Source organism: Girardinichthys multiradiatus, chromosome 12 (assembly GCF_021462225.1).
Source record: "Girardinichthys multiradiatus isolate DD_20200921_A chromosome 12, DD_fGirMul_XY1, whole genome shotgun sequence".
Taxonomy (NCBI): domain Eukaryota; kingdom Metazoa; phylum Chordata; class Actinopteri; order Cyprinodontiformes; family Goodeidae; genus Girardinichthys; species Girardinichthys multiradiatus.
The window spans coordinates 28,526,260-28,543,352 of NC_061805.1; the positions used below are offsets into that span (position 1 = coordinate 28,526,260).

Consider the following 17,093-nt stretch of genomic DNA (forward strand, 5'->3'; position numbering starts at 1 on the left):
CAGTTGTCTGGAATTAACGTCAATCACGTAAACAAGGGCGTTTCTAACGCCTTATTTCCGGATGCGGATATGCAAAGTGGTAATTCTAGTTTATCCTGTTGGTGAAAATTATTTACCTACGAGCCTGAGGATGATCTACGTGTTGTGGTGAGATCTCCTAGAGATCGTTTGCGCAGTTTTTAGGTCAGTCGTGGTGTCCAGGATGTTCTGAAGCCATGACCAGAAAGAAATGGCGCTATACCCCCGGTCTTGCTAACTGATGTATTGGTTAGTCAACTTTGGCGCCTTCGTTACGTACTTAGACGCTTCACGGTTGAGGTTCCCTCATTTTCTGCTTAGGTAACATCATACACAACACTTACTTCGTCATACATACTTTTTATAATCTCATGCTTTTGTTGCTCATATTTCTGACACCTATTCTTTCCCCTTCTCCACAGTTTACATCTGCACAACACTTGTTCATATAAAGGATACAATATTGACTCATGAGCCTTTGACCGACCGCTTCTATGGGGATTTGAATCTATTTCGTAAATGCATGTTAAACATGCTGAAATACATTTAACTAAATCGATCCGATTTAAATATACAGAAGGCCAACATAGCCAAAAAGTTAAACTTGTCTGTATACAATAGCTGATAACAGTGAGAAAACTATCAGAAAGTAGCTGTAATAGACTAATATAAACTGCAGAGAACAGAGAGGAGGATGTCTCCAGAGACACCCTCAGTTGTACGAGCTACACAAGCCTGGCTGCAGTCCTCTCGGCATGTCCAGGTGCCCTTTGCCTGGCTTGAAGCCTGCGTTAGGTGGATTCAAGGAGAGGCTGGAGGAGCACATCATCTGCCTCAGCAGCAAATCAATCAACAGGTAGGTACAGAGTGTGTTCAGCCAAGTCGATCACGCTCTGGTCTGACAAATGTCCTTTTTTGTTTTGCCCAACATATATTTCAGCACTGCTTCTTCTCTTGTTGTTTCTCACTTTTTGTACAGGTCACACAATTGTTTTACTTGGCAAATATCCTTTTGTTTTCACACGGCGCTCAGAATGGATGATAGAAATGCGTGGTTTATGTTTAGGCCTCAAATGTGATTTTTCTAGGCCCTTAAAATAGACTAGATTTAAAAAAAAAAAAAAAAGTTAATGTTTCTGGGAGTGAAAAATAAAGCCAGAATGAATGTCTCTCAAACCTAAACATGAACAAATTATACCATCAAGTATGGTGGGCTTTTAAACAGGATTATCTTGTTATTTACATTAATTGAAATCCTGGCTTCAATTATCATCTCTCCCATAGCCATGCAATGAGAAATCAGCTGGTGCATTTAATTGGCCACCTTTCAGCTTGACTGGACCTGAACTGACCTTTTGATGGGTGAAGGCGCCATACAAAGTAGATACACGTTTAAAAATAAAGTGAGGAAAGCAAAAGGTTGTGAAAAGTTATTTAAAAGGAAACCGTATTTTCTTTTGAATGTTTAGACCTGTGGGTTATACAGGCTAAAATAGGCTAAAATCTGAATCTGTACAACCCAGCTCAGCAAAAATCAACAATTAACATCAAACTTCAGTGTATCTCTAGTCTTTCATAAATACAGCTTTGTTCAAAGTCAAAAAAATTTTGTTGGTAATTGATATAGTTGATATGGTGTACTGGTGCTGCATGATGTATTGAATTGCAATCATCGTGGCAACGTGTGAAATCACAGTCGTAAAAGATTGCTTCAATGCAGCATTTGGTATTTTATTTTAAATCCCTTTCATTCACACTTAATTAATTGGCCAGTTGGATCTAGTTTCACTCACCGTGATGGCCTCGCCTTACACTGATTTTAGTCACCAAGATGCTGAAACTCATGGAGAGTGGAGGGGATGTCATGATGATGGAGAAGCAAGATGAATTTGAGATAAATGTGGGTTATCTGCAAGCGATATTGTCATTGCAATATTTAGCATTGATAAAATAGAATAGAATATCCTTTATTGTCATTTTCACAAGTACAACTAAATTGAAAAAAATGCTATGTGGTCTGTGTATAACGCTATAATATAATGTTGCAGTTGCTTGTTTAATATGGAGCTCTAGTGTTGTATATTTGAAAAAAGTCTAAATTTGTTATTTCCCAATTAGAACCATTTTGCTTTTATTTTGAAAGCCTACAATCATAATTATTTTAGGGTTACTGCTGAGAACAATAAGATCAAACCATGGGGAATAAAATGACACCTCCTCGTCTGAAAAACCCTGGTTTCTGTTGCAACAGATAGCGGAGAATTTTAGTGTAAACAGCACGTATCCATCATGCCGGGTGTCAGCTGTACCAGCTGGTGGTGGCGTCATGTGGGGGGTATGTTTTCTTGCACTGACGCATCTCTCATACGCCACAGTGGACTGAAATATTGCTGCTGAGCAGCTGTGTCCTTCCAGGGCCAAAATCTATCTATTTTCAAACAAATACTTGTGGAAGATATTGCTTCATTTTTTTCAAGGGTGCACATCATCTCCTTTTGCTTACAGGATGATCATGTTATCAGTTAATTCAAGTGGCTCACATGGTCCCCAGATGTCAGCTGTTCCGTAGCATTTTTTTATGATGCAGACAAATGTGTTTTTAACAATCATTAATAGAAAAATGAATCACTTTACTAAGTCACTGCGCCTTAAAAAAAAAACCCTGTCATGAGACTAATAATTTATTAAATCATTGCTTTGACTAATTCAAACTTTGCATCATTTGATTCCTACCAGGGTCTATTTAGACTCGTCATCTAACAATGAGCAATAATTAGATGATCAATGGTGTTTGTGAAATTAAGAGATTTGGTGCGAGTGTCAGAACTTCAGTCGGCTTTAAAACTTACAGGACTATCTGCTTGATGCACAATTTTAGGTCCTGGACCAGTGGCTACTGACAGATCTGAGAGACCTGGACTACCCGGTTCTTCCTGAAGGTCTCGCTCTGGCCCAGAAGACAGAACTCAATGGCACGTTCTGTGTCCAGGTGCTGGCCTATTTTCTTCTTTCTTAAATACATGATTTCTCTTTTTCCCTGTGATTTTTCAATTAGAAATATTAAAAAAGATTATGAAAAATAACATTTTATGTTTTTTAAGAAATTTAAATTTGGCCATTGCTTAATTGTCAACAAACACAGTTCCTATGATAACCACGTCAGGCCTAATCATGGCGTGAACAAAACAATACAGTGATTCAATTGAATATTCTCATTACAGTGGAAACAAACATGGTTCCTGGCAAGTACATATTCATATTACTAATGTGACTAGTTATAACTGCAGAGGCATGAATTAATATCAGTAGGGATGCTCAGTGTGGCATAAATATCAATAAATAAAGCAGTCAATTAGGTTTTATTTATAGAGCACCTTTCATACAGTAAAATACAGGTCCTTCTCAAAATATTAGCATATTGTGATAAAGTTAATTATTTTCCATAATGTCATGATGAAAATTTAACATTCATATATTTTAGATTCATTGCACACTAACTGAAATATTTCAGGTCTTTTATTGTCTTAATACGGATGATTTTGGCATACAGCTCATGAAAACCCAAAATTCCTATCTCACAAAATTAGCATATCATTAAAAGGGTCTCTAAACGAGCTATGAACCTAATCATCTGAATCAACGAGTTAACTCTAAACACCTGCAAAAGATTTCTGAGGCCTTTAAAACTCCCAGCCTGGTTCATCACTCAAAACCCCAATCATGGGTAAGACTGCCGACCTGACTGCTGTCCAGAAGGCCACTATTGACACCCTCAAGCAAGAGGGTAAGACACAGAAAGAAATTCCTGACCGAATAGGCTGTTCCCAGAGTGCTGTATCAAGGCACCTCAGTGGGAAATCTGTGGGAAGGAAAAAGTGTGGCAGAAAACGCTGCACAACGAGAAGAGGTGACCGGACCCTGAGGAAGATTGTGGAGAAGGGCCGATTCCAGACCTTGGGGGACCTGCGGAAGCAGTGGACTGAGTCTGGAGTAGAAACATCCAGAGCCACCGTGCACAGGCGTGTGCAGGAAATGGGCTACAGGTGCCGCATTCCCCAGGTCAAGCCACTTTTGAACCAGAAACAGTGGCAGAAGCGCCTGACCTGGGCTACAGAGAAGCAGTACTGGACTGTTGCTCAGTGGTCCAAAGTACTTTTTTCGGATGAAAGCAAATTCTGCATGTCATTCGGAAATCAAGGTGCCAGAGTCTGGAGGAAGACTGGGGAGAAGGAAATGCCAAAATGCCAGAAGTCCAGTGTCAAGTACCCACAGTCAGTGATGGTCTGGGGTACCGTGTCAGCTGCTGGTGTTGGTCCACTGTGTTTTATCAAGGGCAGGGTCAATGCAGCTAGCTATCAGGAGATTTTGGAGCACTTCATGCTTCCATCTGCTGAAAAGCTTTATGGAGATGAAGATTTCATTTTTCAGCACGACCTGGCACCTGCTCACAGTGACAAAACCACTGGTAAATGGTTTACTGACCATGGTATCACTGTGCTCAATTGGCCTGCCAACTCTCCTGACCTGAACCCCATAGAGAATCTGTGGGATATTGTGAAGAGAACATTGAGAGACTCAAGACCCAACACTCTGGATGAGCTAAAGGCCGCTATCGAAGCATCCTGGGCCTCCATAAGACCTCAGCAGTGCCACAGGCTGATTGCCTCCATGCCACGCCGCATTGAAGCAGTCATTTCTGCAAAAGGATTCCCGACCAAGTATTGAGTGCATAACTGTACATGATTATTTGAAGGTTGACGTTTTTTGTATTAAAAACACTTTTCTTTTATTGGTCGGATGAAATATGCTAATTTTGTGAGATAGGAATTTTGGGTTTTCATGAGCTGTATGCCAAAATCATCCGTATTAAGACAATAAAAGACCTGAAATATTTCAGTTAGTGTGCAATGAATCTAAAATATATGAATGTTAAATTTTCATCATTACATTATGGAAAATAATTAACTTTATCACAATATGCTAATATTTTGAGAAGGACCTGTATAACACAAAGTGCTTTGCAAAAATTAAAGACGAAGAAGAATGCAAACAGTCAAACTAAAGTAAAAACAATAAACTAAAATATAATCTCATAAAATAAGGAAACTGAGAAATTAAAATCAAACCATAGGCTCTGTTAAATTCATCAACTATATATAAAAATAATGTAGAAGGTTATAAGTTCAACAAATACTGAAAACAGGATTGTAGCAGGCAACAGTTGCTTAGTATTTTTCAGCAAAAACCCAATTAAAGGCTTTTAATATCCCCAGAAGATGACACCTTGGTATTGTACATTTCTGCCTAGGAATGGGTACTGAATTCGGTATTTTTATTGGTACTTACTGAATTCCGTCGGTACTACCGAGTACTGTTTCACGTAAAATCAAATGGTACCATGTTTCAGTACCTAAACGCATCATAGTGACACTGAGGGAGTGGAAGAGTGGGTGATTTTCCATGCCGGACATGAACACACCATTGCATGCACAAGAGGGTTATGACGTCAGTAGCCGCCAGTACCGTCAACAAAGCAAGCATGGCTGATAGAAAGCGCCCTAAGGTATGGCTCCTCTTTTCAAATTGCGATGCAGATTACGCTCGCTGCAATATTTGTGACGCGAAGTGCAAGGTCAGCCGTGGGAATACTTCTAATCTGAGGAAGCACCTGGTTAAGCACAACATTTTTCTCAAGGCTGAAGAGTCCACGGTTTTCATCAGCCTCAGATCTATGGCTACAACTCCTGCGTTCGGCTCTGTCAGCACGCCTGCCTCCGTTAGCGACTCGTCGTCTGCAGCCAGCAACATGGGAGAAGAAATGTTTGAAACAACTGAGATGTTACAATACAGACAGCTGGATGTTGTTTTGATATATTCATTTATGTTTATATATTGAGAAATAAATATAGTGAATTGAAAAATTTTGAGATTTTATTATTAAACAAATTAAATGGTAAATGGACTGAACTTATATAACGCTTTTCCAGTCATACAGACCGCTCAAAGCGCTTTTTTAACATTTATTACCACATAAACACACAAAAGTACCAAAAATAGGTACCATTGATGCCCAGGTACCGTCCGTCGGTATAGTATCGGTTCAAATGTACCCATCCGTATTTTGCCAATAATTGATTTCTGTGATTAACAGAAGAATAGCAATTCTGCCTTTACTGCAGTGATGAGTGAAAAACATGTTTAATGTAGTCTGACATAAAAACAGCTTAAATATATATTTCTTTCATTCTGATGAAACAGAATGGCCATACCTCTGCTGGGGCCTGTCTACGAAGTCAGACAGTTTCACATTATAAAGTACCAGCTAACAACAATCAGATATACCTGTAGTTACAGAAAGAGTGTTACGACTCTTCTCACTTTGAAAAGAAACGGCAGACTGTTTGCTTTCGGTTCTACATTTTCTAAACAATAGATCCTGATAGGAAAGGTTTCTGGTTCATCATTCAGTCCTCAATCTTAGTTTATGTGCTGATAGTTTATTTGTTCATGTGAAATACTGTTTAAGCAAATACCATCATTAAAAGAAGAAAAAGTACACTCTCTGTCCATTTGAAGTTTTTGATGTATAAAATATCTGGTTCTGACAAGGTTGTGAAATATTTTCAATGCAAACTGAAGCGTACAGAAACACACATCTCAGATGCCACTTTTCTGTGTTTATTAAACACAGACCAAGTACACCCCAAAAACATGAGACACATATTAAAACCCCAGAATTTAAAAAGCATTCAGAGACGCTGGTGTTAGGTTAAATACAACTTAAAGTTTTTTTGTCACAGAGATTAGGATTACACGAGAAAATAAATAGAATTGTCATCCACTGCAGTAAAATGTAAACTCTGCCTCATAACAGAAAAGTACAAAGTGGAAAAAAAAAAGCTGATAGGTGATCACAAAATAATTGTGGAGGCAATACGAAACCATAGCTGGAGGCCTGTTTTTGCTTCAGGTTGACTCATTGCTGGACATCAGTCAGCCTGCATATGGTCAGCTGCAGAAGTGGAGGGGTACAGACTGCACCAATGACGAGGTCTCTGCTGTCACACAGACCGCTCAGAGACCCTGGGAGGCCAGGCCAACCCGTATGCTCCTACTCCAGGTCAGACTCACTTCTCTGTGTTAATCTTTAGAAATTAAATGTACCTACTTACATAAACATTTAAAAGCAGAAGGAGAGTCGATCATAAACAGATTTTCTGCTCCTCAGCTTTAACTAACCAGCCTGAGATCACGTGACACCAAGTCGCAGATATAAATTCGTATTCTCAAAGAAAATAAATCGTATTCACAAACTGTTATAGCATATTGTATTCATAAAGAATAAACCACAACTGTAAACTTGAACTTTGTGTTTGTAATTTCTTGAAGCTGTAACATTTTATTTTGTATTCTTACAGAGAAAATATACAATACCTATTTGGATTTTTCTTATGCACAACTATTGACTAATATGCACACATTTCCGTCTTTACATACACATTGTTTTTGACAGCGTTCTTTCTTGCTTTCCCTGTTTTGTTTTTTTTCCAGACCAAAAGGTGCATAAAATATACAACTGAAAGCAGAATTTTACATAAACTGAATAAAGACATAACATTTTTTCTGTTTATCTTGCATTTAATTTCACTAAACATTTCCTGTTTTTGGTCGGTTTGAATCACCAAAATTGTTTGCTGAATGCTAGAATAATCAGAAATTTTGTATTACTTTCTTTAAAATCAAACGTTTACACAATCTAAGATAACTATGAATTTAAACAGTTTAAGGACAGCCCATATGATGATTTTTGGGACTTGTACGTTTCATAACATGTCAGTTTATGTGAAGGCACGGACCTGGACGTGTTTTACGGCAACGCCTCAAACATATTGCTTAACTGTGTGATATCATGAAAACAAGCAAAAGAAATCAGTTAAGATATCAGTATGAGAATTGTAGACCTCAATAAGTCTGGTTCATCCTCTGTACAGTTTCAAGATGCTCAAAGGTGGCATGTTCATCTGTTAAAACAATCGTAGGAATGGATCAACACCATGGCAAGGTCTAGTCATCATAGTGTTCAGGAGACACATGGGTTCTGTGTCCCGGAGATGAATGTGTTTTGGTGCGAAATGTGGGAATCAGCCCAAAAACTAAAGGGGAAAAAGCCCTGACCTGACAAGGCAGAAGCCATTACTCCACATGCAACATAAAAAGCTGAATTACACTTCTAAAGACATGTCATGTGGTTTGACGAAATACAGTACTGTGCAAAAGTTTTAGGCAGGTGTGAAAAAATGCTGTAAACAAAGAATGCTTTCAGAAATGGAAGTGTTTATCATTTATTTTCATCAATCAACAAAATGCAGTGAATGAACAAAAGAGATATCTAAATCAAATCAATATTTGGTGTGATCACCCTTTCCCTTCAAAACAGCATCAATTCTTCCAGGTCCTCTTGCACACAGTTTTCTAAGGAACTCGGCTGGTAGGTTGTTCCAAACATCTTGGGGAACTAACCACAGATCTTCTGTGGATGGAGGCTTTCTCACATCCTTCTGACTCTTCATGTAATCCCAGACACACTCCATGATGTTGAGATCAGGGCTTTGTGGGGGTCATACCATCACTTCCAGTAAGTCTTGTTCTTCTTTACACTGAGGAACGTTCTTAATGCCTTTGGCTGTATGTTTGGGTTCGCTCACTTAGCATTTTGTAAAATGATAAAAATAAACAATCATAGTTTATATAGTTTGCACAGTACTGTAAGTGTTTGGACAAAATGACCATTGTTATATTTGAAAGGAAAAACAGGAGAAGCTTGGAAGACTGAGATAACCATCCATGTTGTGGGGATTTCTGCTGCAGGAGAGACCAGTGCGCTTCAAAAAATAGATGGCATCATGAGGAAAGACATAACATGGCAATACCGAAACAACAGAAAAGTACCCCAAGCACACTGATAAAGTACTTACAAAGTGACTTTAGGACAAGATCAATGTTTTGGAGTGACAATCACAAAGCCTTGAAGTCAGACAAATTAGACAATTTTACTAAATCCTAACAAATTGTGTCAAAGCTTCTGAAGTTGAGGAAAGTCAGTCAAAAATCTTAAACTTCTGTCCTTCATATTCTGGCATTTCACAAATAATAATTTTGGTACTACTAAGTGACCTAAAACAGGAAAAGTTTAGTGGGATTCAGCGCCGGACACAGAGATGAAAGACGTGGTCTTTTTATTCAGTGTATGTAAGTACTGTAGTTGGTTTTAACCGGGCAAAAGCTTCTTCTGCAAATCATATATATGCCACTGCTGACATATATGTTATCTTTGCTCTGCAGATTACAGACGGAGTTCAGAGCTTGGAGGCCATGGAGTATCAATCCATCCCTGCACTCAGTGCAACACTCAGGTTAACGACTGATTTATAAAAGACTTAACTGTTAACTGCATTTTCTATCTTCACAGAAGCAGCAAATGTGCAATAGTTACGTATTTTGACTGTTATATTTTAGTACTAACACCTGAATTCAGATTATTCTGTGCATTCTTAGCATCTCTTGTTAACTTTCTTAGGCCCGGTGCAAAGCTGCAGTTGCAAGGCAAGATGGTTTGCAGACTTGGTGTCGTGCTTTTGGGGCCGTCCAATGTAAAGATCCTAGGTGGTGAGGTGGAGGACTTGGTGGAAAGGAATACTCAGGTTAGCTGTACTAGCTGTTTTGAATCTCTAAAAACCCAACTTTATATTTTTATGCACATAACACAATAATTATACATATCAATTATTATACTATGACAGGGCAGGGTGTTGTGCCGGACTCTGGGTCTTCCTGAGGTGGAGCAGCAGCATGAGGGGGAAGGGACAGAAGCTTCGACACAACCAGGACAAGGTAGAATCACAAATTTGTGGATCTTTGATTAAATAAATGAATTTATTATAATTAAAAACTAGATCAGAATCTCCCTTGTTTCTGAATAAAAGTGATCAGAATCTTTTTTTTGTTCTTTTAAGACAACCAGGAAGTGGAGCATCTGGAGGTGGATGATGCAGAGCTGTTGGCCAGTCTTGAGGAACACAGTGAGGCTGAAGTGCTTCAGGTTCAACCACCTAGAGACAGTGGTTATGGGACCGTGCAGGAGACCTCAGCTCTGTCTTCCTTCCTTGGGAACCTTGTCTCATCAAGGTCAGTGGTCAACAAATTACTGTCCCCAAGTTTGTGCTTAATTTTTATACATTTTGTTTGAGTGAAATTAAAAAATGTACATGCTGGTCTTTAGAAGAAAATTGACAAGGTGTTATGCTGCAACCTCTTTGGGGGGGGCATATCATGGAGTTACCTGTCATGCTGGGAGCACTTTTTCCAGCAGAGTGTGGGATGACACATTTATGGGTGCCCTCAGGTTCCTGTTATTTTTAACATCAGGCCACTGTTACATCTGTACACCCCACATGTCAGAGAACTGGGCAATGCAACCACCCAGCATCACAAATATTCCTTAAAGTGTTGGTCATGTTGTCTCCGAAGCATCTTCACTCTGTATTTTAACTGACTGTGCCTGTTCTTATTGCAGGTCAAATAATTTGCATCCCCGTTCCCTGCTTCTTTAATATGTTTTAACTTTTCTCTCAGGTGCTTTGCTGTTTTTTCAGTCTTTCAATCAATCAATCAATCAATCAAATATTCTTTGTACAGCACTTTACAACAGTCAGTTGGTGTATATTTGCTTTATATATAAGCGCCTTGAGTCTTGGCAAAAAGCAGGAGACATGCACCTATCAGCTCACCATTTAACTCTTGACTTGGAAAAAAAATATTTCAGCCAATTTTAGCAACTGTTTAAAATTATGTAAAGACAGCATTAAGAATATTATTTTCTTGCCCTCCTGCCATGATTGGTATATAATTATTTATGTCTGGAGAAGTGGTGACATCACACAAACTGAGAGCGCAGTCCCTGTAAAACGGGGTTTTACTTTTACTTTAAAACAAATAAATAATATTACACTGTTTAGGATCTTGTGGTGATTACCGCATCACTTAACCAAATTACCTTAACTTATTTATTTCCAAAAAAGTTTTTAACATTTCCAAATCTATGATGTTCCTTGACAAACAATGGTTGAAAAGCGCAAAATCATAAAACAGAACAATTTTGCCATAAGATGTTAAAGCCTGGTGTCTGCTGAAAGTCTTGCTCTCTCTCGCTGCCTCGCAGCCTGAACGAACTGCAGACATGTTTTAACAAGTTTTAGAAAATACAGTTTCCTTTTAAATAGCCTCATGTATCTGTGCATTGCACTGATGATAAAAAAAAACTAATACTAAACTAGCCAAATTTGAGCCTTCCACATTTAGTAAAAACGTCCCATGCCAATATCTGTAGTTAGTGTGACCTCACTGACTGGAAAAAAAACTGGATATTTTTCAGTTTCCAATGGGCTGGTCAAGCTGAAAATCTTGATTCTGATCACCTGCTGCTTCATTAAAGTATAAAAAAACAACTAATCATTTTAATCACAGAATATAAAGTTGCAAAGGAAGCCTGGGGGTTGCATAAATGTAAATATACCAACTTGGGGTCGTAATCACACACTAGAAATGTCTTTCTATACATCCCCTGTCTGGAGTTCCCATTAATGACATAAATGTCTGGTATAAAACGTTTCCTTTGCAACACTTAGTAAAATAATCCTTACATTTCTGTCTTTCAGGAGTCAAACCGCCACCCCCTTTAACAGTGATTTGACACAAAGTAACAGGAGTGGGTCAGTTAGGATAAATCACAACGATGACGAACAACAGCACTCTGAAATTGTTGAGTTCTTCCACTCTGATGTGATGGATCAAAGTAGCCAAGATGACAACATGGCAAGTGATGAATTTCCTGATGAAGACTTTGACGATATTCCGCTGGAAGAGTTGGACGGTGTCATATTACAGGAAAGTGGAACTGTTGCCAGCGGTCACAGAAGCACACTTCAGAATAACAGAATAGCAGGAAATCAAAGTAACGTGGAAAGAGCAACAAATCCCCAACCCACTCAGTTTGAGGCGCACATTTCACATGGATGTGGGACATTTGAAGGATCTGTTCCCTCCAGATCCACCACGCTGAAAAGAGATCATAAAGGATTCAGCAGGGAGGCTTCAGTAACGTCCAAGCCCTTCTTTTCTTCAACAGTCTTAGAGCCGCCCAAAGAGTTAGAGTTGGGTAACAATGATGAGAACAATTTGATGGATGAAAACATGGACTGTCTGTTTCAAGAGGTTGAAGACAATCCTGCGGAAACAGAGAAGTCTGAAGGATTAGCTCAGATCTCTGCTGAAGAACAATCTAGAAGAGACAGAGAAAGCATTACCAACTGTAGCCTTTCCAGGATATCCCCAAAAACGCTTACTGGAACATCTCAAGGAAAAACTCACAATTTAAATGCTAGAGAAAGTGATGCCAACCTTGCTACTCTCACGCTGACCTCTGCACCTTTTACCTACTTATGCTTGCTTGAAAAGCTTATGTCCACACCCCAATCCCATCCCATTGTGATCCACGTCAAAGCCTTCATTGTGACTCTGCTGGGGAAACTCAGAAGCAGTAATGGTGTCTGGAGTGTTTCTGCTTCTATATCCGATGGAACTGGTTACCTGGATGTGGAGTTATCCAATGAGGTTTTGACAGGCTTACTGGGGTTCTCAGTAGCAGAGAAGACCGCTCTAAAGCGTGACCTGGCCCGCAGGGGTGAGCTGGACTCCGGCATGAGGAGATGCCAGGAAGAGCTGGTGGACATGTGCTGCATCATGACGGTCGTTGTCAAACCAGGAGACGGGAGAGCCGTGGTGGCAAAGGCCCAACCGGTCAGTGAGAGAATACTGTGGGAGCTGGAACAGAGGGTGGGAGAAAGTAAATGCAGCTGAGTGGAAGTAGAAAAAAATGAGAAAATTACCTCTGAAGGAAACGTTAAATTGCCCTTCAACAGAGATGAAAAATTGCCAATAAAGCTATGATCGAAATTGATGATCAACCTGCCCTTCTGCTTCATTTTAGACAGCAGAAGGTGTGAACTGGAAGTTTGATAATCTTGTGTCGCAATGCATCCCATCTGCTATATGTGAATGTAGCATTCTGTCGTTTGGCATTACAGGACTTAATTCATCTATTCATTGTGCTATTATAGACTCTGCATTGCTTGCAGTTAACAGAGGAAAGGAGCATCTAAATACTCATATATATTGATTAGCAGAATGTTGGTTTAGACAACCCAGAGTTAAGCACCACTCATTTTGTGTAACACCGTAAACTACATGAAGAGAAGAGTGGAAATGAGAGTAGGGATTCGGGGGCGTTCATTTTCTGATTGCAGTAATGAATTGCCAGTCTATGCATTCATCCAGCACGGCCATTACTTTGCACTGAAAAGTGATTGAATAGGCAAGGGCAGCATGGGTCTTTAATAAACTTCCTCAGAGGAGAATGAAAGGAAGGGGTGGATAAAGGAGAGGCGATGAGCTTTGATTATTTCTCTTCTGCTCAGAGCCACGTCCATGGTTTTGGTTTTAAATGTAATTTGTTTGTTTTTGTAAATACTTGAAATAAAAAGATATCAAAAGGTTTTATCATAGATTTTGTTTCATGTTTTTTCACCTGTAGTATCTGTGGGTTTGGGGAGTATCTATTAAGCTTTCTTTTAATAGCTAATTTGTCATCACGCTAACATGAATCCAGCTTTTTATCTCCTACTTTTTATGGGTTGTAACAGTTCTGTTATAGTAGAAACATCTAGCTGCAAATCTTGAAAGGGTCTAACTTTACGTTAAAGCCAAAGTGTACAAAGCCCTTGTAATAAGTACTGGCTTTGCATTTCCAGTGCAAACTGTTGCCCACAGTGAACACTCATAGTTATCGTCTACCACCTTTTCCCCAGGATGTTGGTGTTTAGATTAATTTCCAGAGGTATCTCCTTTGTCTTGTTAACATTCAGAATGAGGTGATTGTTTCCAGACCCCACCACAGATTATTGAATCTCTGTACCTAAAGGTCTGATATATTTACACACCGTGAGCTTTTCTTTATTTTGTCACACCGCAACCGTGGGCTTCAATGCATTTTACTTTCATTTTAATTGACTAACCAACACAAGTAGAATATTATTGTGAAGTGGAAGGAATGCATGGTGTACTGCGTGTACTGCATAGAGTCAATACATGCAAATCTTTTTAGTTACTATGTCCGTAACTCAATTGAATTTATGTCTGGGCTTTGAGGCATTTTTTATTTAATTTTGTGGCACTAGCGGCCTTTATTTTGCAAGTTGAAGAACAGGAAATGGGGTGGAGAGAAAGAGAGGGGAAGACATGCAGCAAAGGTCAACGGGCTGGGACTCAAACCTGCAACGGATCTGTCAAGAACTGTACCCATCATATATGTGTTGCGCACTCTACCTCTGCACCATCACCACACCCATTTTGAGCTATTTTAACACATGCTTTGAGGTAAACTATTTCAACTTCGCTCTGGCTGTATGTTTAGGGTCATCCTCTGCATGCTACGGCCACATCCATGCTTCACTGTTTTCGTAGTGTTTTCACGGTAAGGTGCAGTGTTTTTATTTTTCATCACACACAGCGTTTTGCAATTAGGCCAGAAAGTTACATTTGGATCTCATCTGACCAGAGCACGCTCTTCCACACGTTCGCTGTGTCTCCTACATGGCCCTTGATAAACTCATAACACTTCCATTTTGCCACTTTGCCATAAAAGCCAGATTTAAGGAGTGCACCACAAATGGGTATGCTGTTGTCAGATTTGTCAACCTCAGGTGTGAATCTCTGCAGTTCCTCCAGTGTTACCATAGGCCTCTTGGCTGATTCTTTGATTAATGCTCTCCTTTCCTAGCCTGTCGGCTTAGGTAGGCAGCCATGTCTGTAGGTTTTGCATGTGTGTCACGCTTGTTCTGTTCTCAGGTGGTGGATTGAACAATCCTCTGTAAAATGTTTAAAGGTTCGGATGTTATTATATAATGTAACCCTGTTTTGAACTTCTGCTTTGCTTTCTAGCCCTGACCTATATGCTGCGTTCCTTGGTCTTGATGCTGTTTGTTTTCCGATGTTTTCTAACAAACCTCTGAGGCCTTTACAGAAGAGCTGCATTTTTACGGAGATTAGGTGACACACAGGTAGACTCTCTTTACCAATTAGACAACTTTTGAAGGCAATTACTTGCACTGGATTTTATTTAGGGCTGTCGCAATAAAGGGGCTAAAACCACATGCAAGACACACTTTCAGATTTTTGTAAAAAAGTTTGGATACTATGTTTTCCTTCCACTTTACACATATGGAGTACTTTGTGTTGGTTTCACTGAAAATGTGGATGAAATCCATAGAGGCTTCAGTCCTTGATGCAGCCTGTGAGATGGTTTGACTCCTGGTCCAGGCATTTTGCTGCATGTCTTCAGCCCTTTCCTGTCGACCTACCAAGGAAAAGGCCACTTGTGCTGGAAAAAAATCTTTAAAATAAAAAATGAGTCTGAGGTGTACAAAGAAGAATCAAGAAGAATCAATCTCACAACTGATTGATGAAATACCTCTCTTGTCTCTATTATGTGGTTGTGTTTATTAAATTTCATAACCTGCAACAGATGAAATAATTTATTATGCTGAAGACATAAGTCATTAAAATTCGAAGAATCACTACTTTTGAATGTGACTTAAATAAGCAGCCTCCTATTGGTAAAATATTTCAGTGATTATTGTAGTACATCTTACAGCAATGTATTACTCTAATTAACACTGAAAGGCGTCTTATTCTTTAAACAGTCACGTTCTAAGACATCCCGTTATTAACCTGGAAAGATACTTGGTTCCATTTCCTTTCTTATTGTCTTAAATGTTTCTCTCTTTTGTTTGCACCCTAATGTTGTACTGAGCCAAAGAAGAAACCTAAAGTTAAATTTTACAAGGGCTGAATCAATAATTTTTAGTAAGCAAAAGCACCAAAGAGATTGATGAAATAAATAAATTTATGTTTAGAGGATTCCAACCCATTGGTAAAACCTAGAAGAGAAGAGGTCAACTATTATCTTCAAGGAACTCTCCGGCAAAGCGAAAGGTGGAGGAATCTGTTTTTACCTCAACAGTGGTTGGTGCAACGACGTGACAATGATTCAGCAGCACTGTTCTCCAGACCTGGAAGCCTTCATCATAAACTGTAAGCCTTTCTATTCCCCCTGTGAGTTCGCTTCATTCATCCTGGTCGGTGTTTACATCCTGCCGCAAGCTAACGTGCAGGTCGCACAGTGCATGCTCGCCGACCAGATACTGAGTGTGGAGCGGACCAACCCGGACTCCTTAGTAATCGTCGTTGGCGACTTTAACAAAGGTAATCTCACCCACGAACTCCCCAAATATAGACAGTTTATAAAATGTCCGACCAGAGAGGACAACATTCTGGATCACTGTTATACCACCATCAGAGACGCTTATCACGCCATCCCACGTGCTGCACTGGGCCAAACCGACCACATCATGGTCCACCTGATTCCTGCATACAGGCAGAAACTAAAGCTCTGCAAACCTGTTGTGAGGACGACAAGGAAGTGGAGCAGTGAGGCTGTGGAGAATCTCCAGGCGTGTTTAGGCTGTACAGACTGGGATGTGTTCAGGACTACTACCAACAGTCTGGATGAGTTCACAGAGGCTGTGACTTCCTACATCAGCTTCTGTGAGGACAGCTGTGTACCATCATGCACCAGGGTGAGTTACAACAACGACAAACCCTGGTTCACAGCTAAACTCAGAAGGTTAAGACTGGATAAGGAAGAGGCCTTCAGGAGTGGGGACAAAGACATATACAGAGAGGCAAAGAACAAGTTTGGCAAGGCAGTGAAAGAGGCCAAACGACTGTACTCTGAGAAGTTCCAAAACCAGTTCTCAGCCAACGACTCTGCGTCTGTCTGGAAAGGGCTCAAGCAAATCACCAACTACAAGCCGAAAGCCCCCCACTCCATCAACGACCGACGCCTCGCCAACGACCTGAACGAGTTCTACTGCCGCTTTGAAAGACAAAGGGACAGTCCT

General features: G+C 39.8%; 1 protein-coding gene across 2 annotated transcripts; it reads left to right on the forward strand.

Annotated features, from left to right (window-relative positions):
* The first annotated feature begins 17 nt into the window (after positions 1-17).
* On the forward strand, positions 18-13,637 carry rmi1 (RMI1, RecQ mediated genome instability 1, homolog (S. cerevisiae)). 2 transcript variants are annotated; one of them, XM_047380527.1, is made up of 9 exons: positions 18-339; positions 441-874; positions 2,897-3,007; positions 6,989-7,138; positions 9,361-9,431; positions 9,596-9,719; positions 9,819-9,909; positions 10,032-10,203; positions 11,733-13,637. In XM_047380527.1, the coding sequence occupies exons 2-9, from the start codon at positions 713-715 to the stop codon at positions 12,931-12,933; spliced, it is 2,082 nt and encodes a 693-aa protein (XP_047236483.1). In that variant the 5' UTR covers positions 18-339; positions 441-712; the 3' UTR covers positions 12,934-13,637. The 2 variants fall into 2 exon arrangements, with proteins under 2 accessions (XP_047236483.1, XP_047236484.1); XM_047380528.1 differs by lacking the exon at positions 6,989-7,138.
* Positions 13,638-17,093: the final 3,456 nt, after the last annotated feature.